Source organism: Belonocnema kinseyi, chromosome 8 (assembly GCF_010883055.1).
Source record: "Belonocnema kinseyi isolate 2016_QV_RU_SX_M_011 chromosome 8, B_treatae_v1, whole genome shotgun sequence".
Lineage (NCBI taxonomy): Eukaryota > Metazoa > Arthropoda > Insecta > Hymenoptera > Cynipidae > Belonocnema > Belonocnema kinseyi.
The window spans coordinates 96,037,696-96,055,056 of record NC_046664.1 but is presented as its reverse complement, the minus strand read 5'-3'; the positions used below and the strand labels follow the sequence as shown (position 1 = coordinate 96,055,056).

Below are 17,361 nucleotides of genomic sequence, written 5' to 3'. Positions count from 1 at the left end.
AATTAGATATTATGACAATTTTATTTTATTTTTCTTGAAATCCAGATTATTGCGGTTAGACCCTTTTTTGAGAAACCGCTTTAATTCTTAATGTCATGTGCTTAAAGTTGTACAAGTCTGAATTGTGGGCTTCATAGATGCAGTTTTAAAGAATTTTAAATCGAACTCGTTTAAAATTGCACAATCTCATATGCTATTAAGAGACATTTAAAATTATAGGAGGTATGATAGGTTTAATTTAAGCAAAATTCTAAATTAAATCGTTTCAACTGAATAAAGTTTCAATAATTGATTTAAAGCAATAGTTTGAAAAATCATTATTATTACGTGCCTATTCTTTTTTCATTATTTATTTCTTCCCCAAAATTCCCCTGTATTCTTATAGAAAAAAAATGGGTAGGATTTAGCGATTTTTCTGGGCAACAATTTCTTAACAATGTTTACAATTTCTAACATGGATTCCAGAAAGTATGATAAATACCAGAAGAAAATGAACAAATATTTAAAAAGTGATAATTCAACAGATTTTCTTGCTTTTAATTTTGAGCGATTTGAAACGGTCTTAAACATTAAATACGCATATATGACATTAGAAAAAATAACTCTACAAAACAAGTGATAACAATTTAAAAGCAAATGAAAAACAAATTGTTTTGTATTCAATTTGCGATTTTAAAATTGAATTACTTTATTTCATTAAAATAGTAGAATTTCAGAGACGGAGGTCGATTCTAAGGTATCACAATTCACAATAATGGGTTATGACACAGTCTGTTCGATGACTGATGAAAGGTCCAGAAATCGAGGTCACGATATGGGCTTGCCTGAAATTTTACGCACATAGTCTCATTCGATTTCACCATTAAAACCTTACTCAGATTTCGACACTAAAATTTTTCGGAAAAGCTGTTCCTTCATATTCGCTCGATAAGAAACTGGTTGCAAAACGTGTTCTAATTTAAACTTTTCTTTGATGTATGTAATCGGCATCAAGAAAGCTGAAACTCTACTTTGTATATTTCATTAAAATGGCTATCCTGCTGGAGCAAAAATGCCAATCAGAACGATTGGGGTCAAAACGAGAAACTGATAAAATCAAAGAACCAAGTACCTCAGATTTATTTCCTTTCGCTTCTAAAAATATCCTTCGGTTCTAAATTTAAGTACCAACTTACTTGGACTGAAAATAAGTACTACTAAAAAAAGTCTTTTGAACAATTTATCATTTGCAAAAATCGACTTTTCTGAAAGCCTAATCTATTCTATTCTAGACTGAAGGCTACACTTAAAATTTAATGAGAAATAATATTTTTTTCTTTACAGAGTGCATACTATGCATCGGGTAAACAAAGACGTGTTTTCCATGAAAGACTGACTTTTCTTTAACGAGAAAATGGAATTAGTACTGTCTCCTGGATATATAGGAGACAATGATGGATCTCCGTTTCACAACGAAGATATTCGTGAATGGTCACACGTGGATCGTCTTACTGGCATGCTGGAAAATGCCCGCATTGAGACGGGAAGGTGGCAAGCCAGAAATAAAGTTGCTGCTCAATCTTATGGAAAGGTGATTAATTTTATTCGAAAAAATTATTTTTTCATATGGTTTTTCCTTTTTACAAAAAATATTTTTTTTCTCTTTCGCAATAGGTAATAGACTCAAGGGAACGAAACTCAGCCGATGGAAATTTGGTCCAGCGAGCTCAACGAAAAGTTGAGGTATTTCAAAGTCAAGGGGTGGGAGGAAAATCGATTCAAGTCGTGCGAGCATCTCAATGGTCTTCCTCAAGAGTCTCCGATTTGATTCATTGCAGTCCTCTAACGAAATCGGCAGTAGGTATTTTTGAAAACAATATGTGTGTGTGTTTTGTTAATTAAATTTCTCGCCAATAAATCAGAATTATGACATCATTAGGGTAACCAAGCTGGCCATTTATGGCAAAAAAAATTCCCGGGATTTTCCTGATTATTTAATTTTAAAAATTTGAAGTATTCAAAAATTGCAATTGCAAGCTCTGCTATTTAATATTGTGTAAATTAAAACCTTTGAAAATGAGATAATCTTCGAATTAAAACACTCAAAATTGAACAAATCGAGTTTTTTAAAATTTACATGTTGAACAACCAGACAGTTTTTAATGTTTCAATTAATAATTGTATAAGAAAGTTTAATTTAAAATTGTTTAATTACCGAATTTTAATTTTAATCTGTTCGATTTTGAATGTAGTGAATTTATAATCCTTCACGTATTAAAAGGATTTAATTTTTATATTCCTCAATTTTTAACGATTTCAATTTAAACCAAAAACTGTTGGATTTTCCAATCTAAAAAACTGTTATAATTTGAACGATTTTCCCGATTTTTTTATTCGACGTGAGAATTTTTGCTCGTTCAATTAATCGCCAAAACAAATTTTTATTTGGAAAATGACAAAATCGCGGCTGTTTTTCTAAAATGATTGAAATTGGATTTTCTAAAAAATCTCGCTTTTAATTTTCTTTCTTTTAATAGCTGGTAATATTTTGTGAGTTTCGTTCTTGGTATACCACAGCCTTACATAGAAGACAATTTCCTTTTAATTCTAATTTTTGCATTTTTCTCGAATACAACGAAAAGAAAAGAAAATATTCAGATAAAAGTTTACATACTTTTAAAAATTTTACAAATAATAAACCTTGCTCTTTTGTGATATTTTGCATCGTTTACGAGAAGAAAAATATTATATTACAAACAAACAACATTTCGACCCAAAAATTGTTAGACCCCTATAAGACTTATAGGATGCCTTTATTATATAACCTAAAACTGAAAAAAAAATTTTAAAGTGTTCCCATATTTATATCACAGAATGATTTATTTTAATATAAAATCATGCTGGCATAATGGCCCAGGCTCTTATTTAAATGTTGCCTGATTTGTAATGGAATTAGTCTAATAAAGGTTTACATTTTTTTCGAAATTTTAAGCGCTCCTAATTAAAAAATTTCCAATGTAAAAATTTTAAAGCAATTTTCAAGGATTTGCTCTAAAATAATTATTCAGCCCTTTCGATTCATAATTCTTCCATTTCAAATAATTTTTTCTTATTATGTAATATTAAAGACTTGGAATTAAAAATTATTTAACTTATTTCAATTTCCCAACATTCAAAATATAATTTTGTCAACACTGAAGGCTTGAAACATAAAATTGTTTAAGTGTTAAGGTTTTCAAACAAAAAAATATTCAATTTTGTAGAAGAGATGTTTTGAAATGATCTAACTTATCAATTATATTTTAATATAAAATTATTTATTTTTTAATTCATTCAGGATAAAATAGTGACGAGGTGAACTAAATAGCATATAATGTGCATCGATTAAAACGAGTAAATACGAGTAAAACTTTGTCCATTGCGGGTGTTGAATAAAATTTTACACTATCAAATTGCAATCGTTCTAAATTCAACGGTTTAAAAACTCAGACTTAAAAATTGATGTTGAAAAAATTCAAGTCTTGAAAATGGAATGATGAAAGGGTTTTCTACAAAAACTTAGGTATTAAAATAATTCCCGGTCATTTCACGATCTAGTGGCAACACTGTATTAACCTGGAAAAAATAATTTTTTTATAAAAGCCCGATTTTGTTGTGAATGAACGTCAGGATTAAATTAAGTCCTATACTCTGTTTTATATTCCAGACCGAACACCACCCGAGCGAACTCGACAGTGGCATAAAATCAAGACTGAACGATTGGGGTTTGAGCAAGGATAGCCTAATGTTGGATCCGTTGTCTTCCCTCTGTCGAAAATTGCACTCCGAAGTAGTCAACAATAGTCATTCCCTACCACTATTCGGGCAAAGTTCTGCCCTCCTGACTGACCAGAAATTAAGCAATACTTTCGATGTCATCGATAGAAACAAATACTCGACCTTCACGATCAACGAGAAGAAAAGCAATTCGAATGAAAATCTCGCTAGTCTGATCGAAGAAGAGGATTCTCTTCCCTCATTAAATTTTACCCGAGACTACAGAGTTAGACGCTCTTTGCAGTTGTCGAGCAAGAAGAATCCCAAGGATACGAATTACACCGGACGTGTGAAACTTTCAGATATCAACACAGAATCGTTAGAATCATCAGAATTTAATAGCTCAAAACTTCCAGAGTTGACAAACTCCGAAATCCGACTGAGAACAAAAGCTCATTTAGAAGAAGATAATCATGGAAAGGATTCTTACACCTCGTCTGAATCTTCGCCAAGAAGCACATACGTTGGTAGAAATTCTAACATTTCCAGGACCCGTTCACCAGGAACTGTAATTACCAGAAAAGCCACTATCGTCAGTAATCCCAAACCACTGACTTATTTCTGTCAGGATCCTCTCGAAAAGAATAGAGAATCATTAGTCGAAGTTCAGAAGCCAACGTCGATTCGACTCGGTGCTCAAGATACAAGTCGACCACTTGCTTCTAATAAAACGATAGTGCACTTGGGCAACCCAGAAGAGGAATCAACAGGTCACATAAAAGTTACTATAGATTTGAAAAATACCCCTGAGAATGATGCCATGACAGATTTGAACTCTCAGGAGAGCAATGTCTTATTCTTATCAGACTGCTCGGCAAAACCGACGAAAAAAGTTTTATTTTGTAAGACTGAGGTGCACTTTGTTGCGGATTCTGGAAAGGTGAATATTGTAGAAACTGATGGCAAACCTCCTCCGACAAATCGATTTCGAAGAAGACGTCGGAATAGTAACAGTAATAGCAATATCAGTAACAACAGTCCTGGGATTTCTGCGAATAAAAATTTACCGGTTGTTCATTTTGGTGATACTTCATATGAAAAGTATATATTTGGAGCGACCAAGAAACGAGTTTCTGAAGAGCCACAAACAGTGGCGAATCCGACACAGTTGAGGGAAGAGGAAGATTATATTAAAGACTGGCCTTTGAAGTCGAGTTTGACTTTGGAAAACGATAGTGATTTAAAGAAAAAAGAATTTAGTACTGAAAACGATCAGATAAATACTCAAGATAAAATTATAGATCAGAGGCATAGAGGGCACACGACAACTGTTAATTTCGGGGCTAATGGGTTTTGCAATTTGAGGAGCGTAATGAGAGGTAATTATCATATTTTAAATATTGAAATTCGCATATTTAATTAATAAAATAATTTTAAATAGTTATTATCCCAATTGGAAACTTTACAGTTTTATAAGTAACCGAGGAAATTAATTTCAGTTTAAATCAAACTTTGAACTTTTTTTTATTCCCAAAATTTAAAAACAGTCAAATTAGAACAAAAAATCATGCAAAAATTGCACTGTACAAAAAATTTCTGGTAATTTTACCACTTTCAGAGTAGGTCCGAATATTTCCTACTCCTAAAGTAACGTTTTCACTGGCAATAACGAATATCCACTTTCAGTATGGAATTTAACTTTTAGGTTATTTAAGTTTCCAGACAGATTCTTAAATTATAAATTTCATTATAAATTTTAGGTGATGGTATTCTAACCAAAAATATTCGCAAAGCAGTTTTTTAATTTAAAAAATTCTTGTTTATCATTTTTTTATCAATTTTCCAAATAAATTTTTCCATAATTTATACCGTTCTGAATCACGTTCTTTTACACATAATTTTATTTTTACCAGTTTTTCATTATTTTCCACAACTTTGAAACTTTACAATTACTTGTACTTATACTACGTTCAGAGCTGTGCAAGTACGCCGCGTTATTAATGATCAAATTTAATCCGTGTGTTGCCACCCGGGTACCCATCGGCATACGTTTTGTCGAATAACTTTCTTTCTAATAAGGATAGGCCGAATGCTGCTCGAATCAGCATGGTTTAACTAATTCTCTATCGAAATTTGCATTGCACATATTTTTAGAAATTTTTTAGCTTGAAATATCTTGCAATTAAAAAAAAAAGCACGGTGAAGCCACCCGGGTATTCCGACAGAAAAACCATGATTTTCATACAGTATATCATAAAAATAAAGTTTGTTATAATAGTATATGAAGTAAATATGGATAATTTCAGAAATAATAACAAAATATATACACTTTTCATTGAATTTTCTTGAAATCTTGGACGTAATACCGAGCCTCTTCGGGAACAAGAAATTTGCGATGTAGCTACGCACGTTTTATATCTGTTTCAGTACTATCAAGGTCACTGCATATTATTAAACTATTACATTCAAGTAGGAATACCTTCCTAGAATATGAATAATTAAATATTGATTGAATACACATAGTTACTTCAAGTTACAATGGACTTTTAACAACAATTTCGTTGGCGGTGTACCCAGGTACCCGGGTGGCAGATGCTGTTTTTTTGGGTGGCAACACGAAGGTTAAAGACGTGAGATTACGTTGGAAAAAGGCATTCACCCTATAATCAGAGTAGTAAAATTGCATCAATTTTTTGTTGGTAATTTTACCATTCTAAGTGGTAGAATTTTTTTATTTATACATTAGAAGCAGTATAATAAAAAATAAATAAAGAAGAAAGACAAAGGTGACCTATTTTTATTTTGAATGTATTTTTGCGTGTGCCTGTAGAAAATTGGTCATTTTTTATTATTGGAGATTAAAATTTATTTTTTAAACTTCTAAGAATTTTGTCATAAATTTGTTCAATTTTAAAGCCTAATTGTTAAATCGTTAAACTTTGAAGGTGTTTGGTAACTTCTTGAAAAATCACTTTTACTCCGTATTTTAAATTTAGTGTGGAATAAAAACGTATAAAATTCAATACTTTTTTTTTCGAAATATACAAAATGGTTTAGTTTCAAATTTAAATTTGTTTTAATTATATCATTAATAATAATTGTATCGTTAATAGTTGAGAAATTATAAGGTTGAAGCCTTAAATATTTCAAAAATTTATTTAAAATTAAAAGGGTCAATTAGCTATTTTAACTTCAACCACCAGCTAACTTCAATTTGTTAAAAGCTGAGGGGAAAACAATGGATCAAATGCAAGGAACAAAACTTTATTTCTGTTATATCTTTATAGTTAATAATCAATATGATCATTTTATTATTTCAATTAATAGTAAGTAATATATAAAAACTATTTTTTAAATACACTTATATAAAAAAATTAGCTTTTACGAAGATATTAGCAAAATAGGGCAAAAATGAACTGACTCCCATGCATTTGGCCCCTTGTTTTCCCCTCAGCAATCTACGACGTGAAGTTAGCTGTCGATTGAAATCAAAATACCTGATATATTGTCAATTGAAAAATTAAAGTATGCAATATTGAAGAATTTGAAACGTAAAGCTTTTTAAATTGAAGAATTCTTAATTGAAAGGGTTAAATAATTTTATATACAAACATTCCAAATGATTTACTAAGAACTTGTACAATTATTGTACAATTTCCAGCGTGACTCCGAAACTTAATTTTCCAAATTCCCTAACTTTTCCCTGACCAATAATATTTAAAGATCAGAATTCTAATCTTCATAAAACAATTCCAATGTAATATCCTCGACAGTTTTAGGTTTTTCAAAGTTATAAATAATTTAAAGGGACTGTTAATGCATATCGATAAAACCCGGCTATTTGTACCGAAATTTCTATATAAACAGTACAACAATTTCTGTACAAATAGTCCATTTTCCAGGTCCCCGTATTCTTACCGAAAAAATACGGCCTAAATTCTAAATTCAAGACATTTAAAACCGAACATATTAAGATTAAAATTACAAATATGAGGAAATTTCAAATTAAAAGCACTTCAAGTTTGATAATTTTTATTAAAACCTTAAAGACGACCCGGTCAGAAATTTAAATTGTTTTAAATTGTAACATTTTAAATTTTAAACTATTAAAATTGAATAATTTTGTATTGAAAACTTATAATTGAGATAATGAGAACATTTTTGTAAATAGGGAAAAAGCTGATTACGTGAAAAAATTATATATGTAAATGTAATGTAATCTCTGTTTCATGAGCATTTTACCTAAACAGACAATTCAAATTTTTTTCAGATGACACCTCCAAACTTAGCAATGTGGAAGAAGTTGCACTCGAAGCCCCCAAAATCATATCCGCCTTGGATTTATTGACTCGAAAACTTGACCATAAAACGGAAAAGCTCAATACTAAACCCCGTTCTTTAGAAACAGAATGTAGTGAAGAAATGATAGCAGAAGAAGCTCAAATCCTGTTAAAGCATGTGCCTATTCACATGCCAGTGATCGCCAGAGTGGATTTTGACCACTCGCCAAAATTGATCAACAGGTGTAATAAAAGATCAGGCACCCTCTCCTCCTTGTATCCAGTAGATAAAATAGATGATGGGGAAATGATTTCGCCTCGTTTAGTAAAATCGAACGAGATGGGAAAAATCTCGTCCCGTTTGGCAAAATCAAACGAAGTGGATAAAATGTCATCCCGTTTGGCTAAAGCAAACGAGGTGGAAATGATCTCCCCTCATTTGAAAAAACCGAATGAAGTAGACAAAATCTCACCTCGTTTGACAAAATCGATTGAAGTAGAAAAAATGTCCTCTCGTTTGATAAAATCGAACGAGATTGCAAAAGGGTGTCCTGAAACTGTGCCTACTATGCATGAAGCCAAAGATTTCTGTGATGTTAGTCCTGGAACGAATGAACAAATCTGTGATCCTAGTATCTTCACTCCTCTTTATGCCAACGTCTTTGACTCTGTCAGGAAGGACGTGCCAATTTATGAGAATTTCCATGTTAAAAGCAACTCTGATGCAGAGCTCGGTCCCAAGAAAATCAAAGGTCACGAAGAATCAGAGGCAAAAGTGGAATCCTCAATAGCAGAACGAGAAGAAAAACCTGAGAAAATACAAACGCAGGTTAAACAAAAGTCTGTTTTAAGCAGAACTGGTTCTGCCAGTAAGAACAAAAGTGGGACCGAGTCCAATAAAAGTCCACCAGTAAGGCGGAGAAAGGTAAAAATTATTCAAATATTATAATGATCTAAATAAAAAGGTTTCTTTTGAGAAGTAAAGACGCTTTTCGATTTGAAATTCGAAAGGTGGCCACTGGATCGAGAACTGACCCTGAATCTATTTTCTGACCGAGAATTTGTTTAATTCTTATTTTAGTCATTGAAGCAACTGCCTGGCTTCAAATTTAATTAAGTCAAATCTGTACAATTTCCAATTGAAAGTATTTTAAGCCTCTTTTTTAATTAAAAGCCTTAAAGCATTTATTTATATACAATTTAAAATTGAAAGTCATAATAGTTGAACAATCTTCAGCGCTTTTTTCAATCTGTCAAATCTTAATTGTCGTAAATGTAAAATTGTTCAGTTTTTTAAATCTTGGTATCAAAGAAACGTAATTTGAATTATTATTCTCTTTAAAGACCTCGACACAAAAATTGTTTTATTTTAATGTAAGTTATTTAGTTTTTGAAGACTTGGATTTTAATAGCTATTCTTATTTTATCAGAAGGATATAATTGTTAACAAAGAAAAGAAAATCGAGGACTTGGACGAAGTAAAACGAGTTTATAGTAAGAATTCATCAGAAATATCAGAGTCACGAGGGAAAGCTAAAAATACAGAGGATGGAAAATTAAAAAGTTCTAAGACATCTTCAGTAAAAAAGGATTTGAAAAGAACTGGATCTAAGTCACGTAATTCTAAGCATTCGGATTTGGGCGCCGAAATAAGTCCGCAAGTTGAAACCACAGGCATAATAAAGTAAAATATATTTTTTGTATTCAACAAATTCGATTTAATTGTCTTATTTCAGTTTAAAAAATGACTTTTTTTATTCACAGAACGAAAAAGCCAGTAGAAGTTGTTTACAAAACAGCAATATACAACATGAAAAACGAAAAGTTTTCAAAACCTACAAAGACGAAAGAATCGAAGGGTCCACGTTATATAAACGATATAATTTGTGGAAGTAAAGAGAGAAAACAGCCTGTTGATAAACATAAGAAAAGTAGGTTACCCAAATAATAATTATTTTCTGTCACTCAGTTTTCTTTTTTAATTCATTAATTATATTATTTTCCAGCGAATGCTTCGTCCCAGCATAAAAGTACTAAAGGGACCTCACTAACATATCCGTAAGAAATCTCTGGACAATTTCTAGTTATCGTAAATGTTTTAGTTATTTCTATGGATCGTATTTATGCAAAAATATTTTTTTCAGGAAAAAAATTTGAAGATGAAGTTTCGCGAGATTAAAGAAGATAAGCTTCTTGTGTTTCGAAAGTGATAATTAATGCTAATAAAGTTTTTGAATATCCTAATTAATAAGCAGAATAATTGTTCCTTTTTCTAAAGTGATTTACTAAGACTTTACTTATTACGTAAGTGATTTAATCTTATATTTCTTGCCTGTTCGCAATAAATGATATTTTTCTGTGAGCAATTTCTATTTATTTATAATTATCCTTGGAATTATAAACTAAGATTAAAAGAAAATTTCTAAGAAAAGTGAAGTATTACAAATCGTGAACAAAGAAACACAACTATAAAATAGCTAAGGTTATTATTTATAGTATTTACGAAAGACCCGATTTTCTATAAAATTGGTTTTACCAGACTTCACTTATTAAAAATGAAACCAATTTTTAAATAGAGTTCTTCTGGTGAAGAGCTTTCAGGTGGAAGATTTGCTGAAGATGTAAAATCTACATTGAAGAAACTAAATTCGTCTACTGGAATTGATAACGGATCTATGCTGACGACATCCGACTTGTTAATATTAAGGATTGTGAATCGGCAAAACTTTCGTTTTTTTTTTGGAAAACGATTTTTAATTTTAGGGAAGCATTAAATATTCGAAATCTCTCTGCAAAGCTAAGTTACAGACAGAAGGCGAGTATCAGTCTGTCATCGATGGCTTAGAAAAAGTTAGATAAAATTTTTCGTGAAATAATTTTTCATATACGTATTTCTTGTAGTATAGAAATTCGGTATTAAATTGTAAATTTTAAGGGAAAATTCAGGTATAAATAGAGTGGGACAACGATCAATTAATGCCACACAATGAAGATATTTCACAACAAATGAACAAAGATTGACAAAAAAAAAACTTAATGGAAGTGAAAATTGAAAATATATCAATTACCTCAGTTTTTATTGAATAGGAACTAATAATAGGTTCTATGGGTCAAAAACTGCACGTTAAAAGAAGTAGAAACGATCAAACTGATAGTAAAAAAAGTGTAATAAGCATTATAACAGTATAATAAAAAAACAGTTCAACAATTTTTTAAACTGCTGTCTATATAAATAGATACTAAAAGTAATTAAAAATAATTACTATACACCTTTATATTAAACGGAAATCTGCCTATATTTTATAGCTAAAAAATAATAGTTTTGCAAATTAAATTTCGCGCCTCTATATCAGGAATCGTTATGTTGCCAGCGTAGAGTAAGACTCAGAAAAAAACCCCGGCCATTCCCTGATTATTGACATTTTCACATTCAAGTCTTCAAAACTAAACAATATATGATTTTGATTATTCAAAAAAGAATCTACAGAGGAACAGTTATAAATTTGACGCGTGTAAAATTGAAAATTAAACACCCATAATTGGAAAATTTTAAACTAGGAAACGTTCAATATTGTACAAATTCGAAGTTTTTAAAATTAGACAATTTTCCAATAAATAAAATTTAACATTATATACTAGGGATCACGCAACGAAAAATCATTCGTTTTTCATTTTTATCTTAAAATATTTAAAAAGAGATAACCATTTTGACTATAAAGAAACGAATTTTTGTAAAGTACATATTTTTTATTTTATTCTAAGGGCAGTAAACTTTTAAATATACTTTACTTGGTAGAAGCACCGCGCCAACAAATCTGTCAACTATTTCGATTTTTTTTTGAGATTCAGAAGTAAACTAAGAAGGCCATTAATTAATCAACCTTTGTTTCTCTTTTAAGATTGGTACAAGCGATTCCATTGTAATACTTAAACTTTCACCAAAGAGTAAATAATTATAGAAAAATGCAATTCATGTAAATCTTTGTAACGATTCACACTAAAGTAGAAGCCATTAAAATAAAAAATTGTTTATTTTGAAATCTTTCCACTGAAAAATAATCGAATTTGAACATTTTCTAACCGATTTTAATCAATAATAAAAGTATTAAAATATTCGAAATTTTATATTTAGCTTGGGAAAGTCAAAATTCGAAAGATCAAAAAAGGAGCACTGCAAATTTTTCAACTATTAGAACTTAAAATTTTAAATGTTGTAAAAGATTGTCAGATTGAAAATATCTCGTGTAGAACATTTTATTAAATTATGAACTATTAAGGCTTAAAATTGGAAAGTACCTTTATGATTTTAATGCCGAAAATTTTTAATTCTTCTGTTAAAATATGTACAATTTGAAGGCCTGTCAATTTGAAACTGTCATATGAGTCTTTTCGATTATCTTTTAATTTATAATCGCACAAGTATTAAGAATCTAAGTTTTAAATTGTACAATTTTGAACAATTTGAATTTTAACGAAACAATGTTGAATTATCCAATCTAAAAATGTTCCCATTTAACACATTCCATTTAAAATTGTTCTACTGTTAAAAATGTAAAACAGTATGAAATACATTTTTTCAAACTGAAATTATTTCACTTTTAGCATTCTTAAATGATTATGAAGAATTTCAGTTTGAAATGAAATAATCACATTTTAATTCCTATTTTTTTTCTTCAATTTCAAGCACATCTGATTTAAAATTATCCAGTCAGAACATTCCAATCTCAAATTATTGAATTTTTCTCGTTTTTCTATTTCAACTGATTTTTTCAAACTATTCAATATTAAAGGGTTCAATTTCAAAGTTTTGAAAATTCAGTCGCAAGATTTTACAAGATTACTTGTCTTTTTTAAATTAGAAGAGCTTAAAACTCTAAAATATCCCATTGAAATAGTTGTCCTTTCAAAGAATTTTAAAACAAACACATTTAATCTCACATTATTTTATATGATATCAAATGGACAATGGTCACTATTTACTTTATTACATGCTATTTAAGATTTTTTGGTCATTTTAAGCCTTTGTTTTAATTTAGAGCTATTTTATTTTTCTCTGTATAACATTTCTAACCAACTTTTTTGTATGAGCAGAGTTCCTATTCTGGGCTTGTTAAACCCTTGTGTGACCAACCAAATAAATTTACACTATTGAACAACAGAAAATCGGCCAAATCGTAGGGATCCGAGAGGTTTTTAACGACTTTTTTTTGGGAAAAAAATTATTCAACAAAATACACGTCGGCGGGTACCCGGTTGGCTACACAAGGGTTAAATTCAACTCATTCACTCATTTTCTACTAAAAGTAGACTAATGCCCCATAAATGAAATCCTGACAGCATGTTGTTACTGCGAGGGAAAACTGGAACTATACTTGGAAAAGTACAGCACTTTCGTATCAAAATTCTCATTAAATTTCAAAAAGCTCATTAAGTTTATATGTGACCGTCCACGAAGAGACATGATGCGCGGTCTTTATTTTTCAGGATGAGCGAATGAAGAGGCGGTCCAACACAAGAACTCCATAAGAGGACATCACTTTTCAGTTGAATAACAATTCGAATTTTACACACAAACACACACAGTCATAAATAATATTTTTAATCATGGAGGAACTAATAAAAAAACTATCGATAGGTGTAAAAAAAACTAAAAACCGATTTTCTCCACATTAGATTCCTTTCTTCGCGGACGGTCATGGCAACCTTAAAAGGCACTCCTTCTACATATAAGAAGGATTTACAGGAAGACTTTTTTTCTACTTTTGATTCATCTATGGATATGTTCAGTTGCTAGTGAAGCTCTAAGAACATTAAAAGTCAATAAGAATAAATGCAAATCCTGAATAGATTATAATATGCTCACGACTGACAATGCACATTATCTTGTGAAGAAAGGGGTAAACTTAAATGAAATCCTGTCTTCCTTGCATTAAATTTGGTAAATTTTAAATTCCATTCAGATGCTAATCACACAGTTGGCAAAATTGTCACTACAGTCAAAAACGCAGGCACACCGATTGAAAATTGATCTTTGGTGAAACTAGTAATTTTCGTAAGTTTTGTATAATGTGGCACAGAATCTGTCATTTTAAAAACAGCGTTGAACAATATCAAACATTGGAGGCACAAGTTCATTCGGTTCGAGAGCAAATTAATGTACTTGAAAATTGGTTACAAAATCAAACAAAATGATTTCTCATTCCTGTATCGAATCAATAAAAACGGACAAGAGTTCATTGTCAATAGATTTATAAGCTATATTTTTTCAAGAAGGCCAATGATATGTAAAAATACATATTTATATATATATATATATTACCTATGTACAATACTCTATTAAATGTCAGGTGCAATAACCAAGATATACACATGCTATACATATAATTACATTTGAAGTTTCAGAAGACCACGCAAATACTCCTTTAGGTTTTCTATGTCGCGTAGATCAAAAATAATTTTAAGATCGTTCATGATCTACGTTTTTTTTGCAACGATTCTTTATAATTCTTTTTGTTTACACATAGTCAACAATCATCGATGCTCTATACATATCCGATTGGTCTTATCTTGTGTTATCTTCACCATTTACATAATCATTTCGCAGTCTACATATACGCAGCTGGATAAAATAATTATCGTAGTTAACAAAAAACGTCGATCTGTGAATGTTACGATCTTTAAATGTAAAAAATTTAACTTTATTTGTTGGTATCTTCATACCAGAGATCAAATCCTGTGACGTTGGCTGAAATTCTATTCACTTAAAATTTCTTCAAGTTCAAAAACGAAAAAAAAAACAAAGACTTGATCTTATCATTGGAATTTTAGTGAATCCAATTCAGAATTCAAGATTTGTATAATTACAGTGATTAGGAAAAAATACACAGGTGTTTGGACCATATTTCTCATAGTCTACCTTGTTTTATCATTCACTACAGCATGATTTTAGTTTAAAGAATTTGCACAAAAAAAACAATAAACCTTTTTTAAGAACTAAGGAAAAGTATTAAAATTAATTTACCAAAAAAATAATGGATAGTCGTACACCTCGTGTATATACTATATATTAAACATTTTTGCATGTCAAAACAAAAATTACCTTAAATTTTCTAATGTGACATACACATACATTCATATATAACTAATGTTTCCAAGTTTGTGAATGTTTGTATGTTTCTTTAACCACAATTGGTTTTCCAATATCAAGATCAACAGATCCCTATAGATTAATAATTAAGAAGCAAATAAATTGTACAAGAAAGGGTTATTCTACTGTGAAATATTTCGTGATAAATAATATTTAAAAATATTCTGTATCCGTATCTACTTAACGTATACTATAATGTATGCGATTTGCAAGGCACTCCAGATTTATATTACACCTATATTTTACAAATGACTGGCTACCACCTTAGAGCTTTCAAATTGTTCTCAGCCATAATATGTTGTTCCATTGAATTTGCCGTTCGTTTCTTTTAGTTATTGCATTTTTTTAAATTGTATCTTCATTGCTCTGTATGTGGACAAGGTTACCTACTTATACACATATAAGATCTTTTCCCTACATTAATATTCCTTAATATTCAGCGACCAAACATACGAAAATTTGAAAACAAAACTCATTGAGATTACAATGATCGATTATTGAAAAAAGAAAGAAATGTTAAGAAGCGATTAGCACAATAAAAAAACTACCGAGTAAATGAAAATCGACAGATTGTTTGGGACAAAGAGCCGATGGTTTTGAGGGTTTCTAATTCGTATTCACAATCATATTACTATAAAATGACTAATTATCGCTCGGTGCATAGTAACGTACTAGTGAGATAGTAAAAACGTTCTTTATCCTTTTTCATTCTTGTTCTAGGCGAAACAATTCGACTACACACTCTTCCAATATGCAGAGAGCAATGTCACATATGTTACTAGTGTTCTGTCTGCAATCGATAAACGTTTCTACCAAACGAGGATACCCTCCCATTTGCATATAACTTTCTGTGACGTAAATAAACTTTGGCTTCTCGCTTTAGTAAGAGCAAGTTTCACAAGCCTTCATGGTCATACATAAATACAATATGTTACATTAACACTTATGTATATGAATGCACGTACATCACTGCTGTTTGTCCAAACAACATTCATGGTCATGTACATCAACAAGACATGTACACGGTTATTAGTTAATGAATCTGATACAGTATCTTAGCATCAAACACCAACCTCAGTCACTTTTCTGCTGATAAAGTTCCTTTAACGATTTGAGCTCGTCGATCAAAGTCTGATTTCTGTTCTCCAACACTGCCACGCGATTTTCTAAACACTTTATGTACTCCTTCTTTTTTCTTCTACACTCCCGGGCTGCCTCTCTGCAATTAAACATTAGATTTTTGTTTATTTGTCAATATACACAACTTTACGTCCAGATGTGCATTGCACACAATTGCACCAGCATTATATCCATAATTAATTAGAGCTGCATATATTGGGATCAAATAGAGGGACTGACCACTCGACTTTCGAGTATACATAAGATTTTAAAAAATGTCCAGAAAATTCGCAGTTTACGGTGTGGCTAAGCGAGTCACTTTAACGGAGAGGTGATTCCATGTGTGGTTACCTGTTTGATTATGGTTTTCTGCCATTCTAATAACGTTTTCAGACCAAATTTGAAATCACCGCCTGAGCCCGTTTTGTAGAAAATCAATTTTTGTTTTTCAAAAATTACGAGTTGTAGTATTTGCATACAAGATGATGGTAAAATGGCTTCAAAGTTGCTGCTTCATATTTTATTCCATAAAAGTTTGATCGCAATAAATGTAAAAACAATATTTCATTACGATTTACTAGATATTGAGGGATTTTAAGTCGCGGTTGAAGTCTATATAAGAAATGTATGTAGGTGACTAAGAAACCAAACATAATTTCTAACTAGACCACCTTTTGTAGAAAAATATATAAAAGGACGTATCAGAGAAAAGTATGCTTCAAACTATCTAATATTTTCGGCTCATTAAACAAAAAACATATAGCAATGAAAAAAGTACTACGGAGGAACTAAAATGTTTCAAGACACATTTAAAAACCGAACAAAATTGCAATTTAATACTAATACAAGGAGGAAACGGTTAAATTCATTTTCATTAACATTTTAAAAAACATCTTTGTTTTCTTAAACTATTGAACAAAAACATCTGTTCAAAACTCCCAAAGAGAGTATCCGTTTGGAATGTAATTAAAAATATTTAAATACCTATATAAGCGAATTTCTCCACTTCTAACTGAAGAATTAAAATAGTTTTTTTTTCTTCTTCAATATGGTAAAAACGTTATGCACCATTTTCTTATG

The 17,361-nt window shown here is 30.5% G+C and overlaps 2 protein-coding genes across 18 annotated transcripts in view; one reads left to right on the top strand and one right to left on the bottom strand.

The window, feature by feature from the left end:
- The window catches only part of LOC117178303, a 33,020-nt gene extending 22,681 nt beyond the window's left edge, over window positions 1-10,339 (top strand). For all 6 annotated transcript variants that reach the window (XM_033369677.1, XM_033369676.1, XM_033369675.1 and 3 more), the window contains 8 exons: window positions 1,324-1,570; window positions 1,654-1,836; window positions 3,686-5,114; window positions 8,006-8,940; window positions 9,446-9,699; window positions 9,780-9,946; window positions 10,022-10,073; window positions 10,160-10,339. In XM_033369677.1, the coding sequence (XP_033225568.1) occupies window positions 1,394-1,570; window positions 1,654-1,836; window positions 3,686-5,114; window positions 8,006-8,940; window positions 9,446-9,699; window positions 9,780-9,946; window positions 10,022-10,073; window positions 10,160-10,172 (3,210 nt within the window). In that variant the 5' untranslated portion in view covers window positions 1,324-1,393 and the 3' untranslated portion in view covers window positions 10,173-10,339. The remainder of the gene's footprint in view (window positions 1-1,323; window positions 1,571-1,653; window positions 1,837-3,685; window positions 5,115-8,005; window positions 8,941-9,445; window positions 9,700-9,779; window positions 9,947-10,021; window positions 10,074-10,159) is intronic.
- Window positions 10,340-14,247: 3,908 nt separating this feature from the next.
- Window positions 14,248-17,361, bottom strand: part of LOC117178318 (cyclic AMP-responsive element-binding protein 1) — a 17,909-nt gene continuing 14,795 nt past the window's right edge. For all 12 annotated transcript variants that reach the window (XM_033369704.1, XM_033369706.1, XM_033369713.1 and 9 more), the window contains one exon: window positions 14,248-16,381. In XM_033369704.1, the coding sequence (XP_033225595.1) occupies window positions 16,237-16,381 (145 nt within the window). In that variant the 3' untranslated portion in view covers window positions 14,248-16,236. The remainder of the gene's footprint in view (window positions 16,382-17,361) is intronic.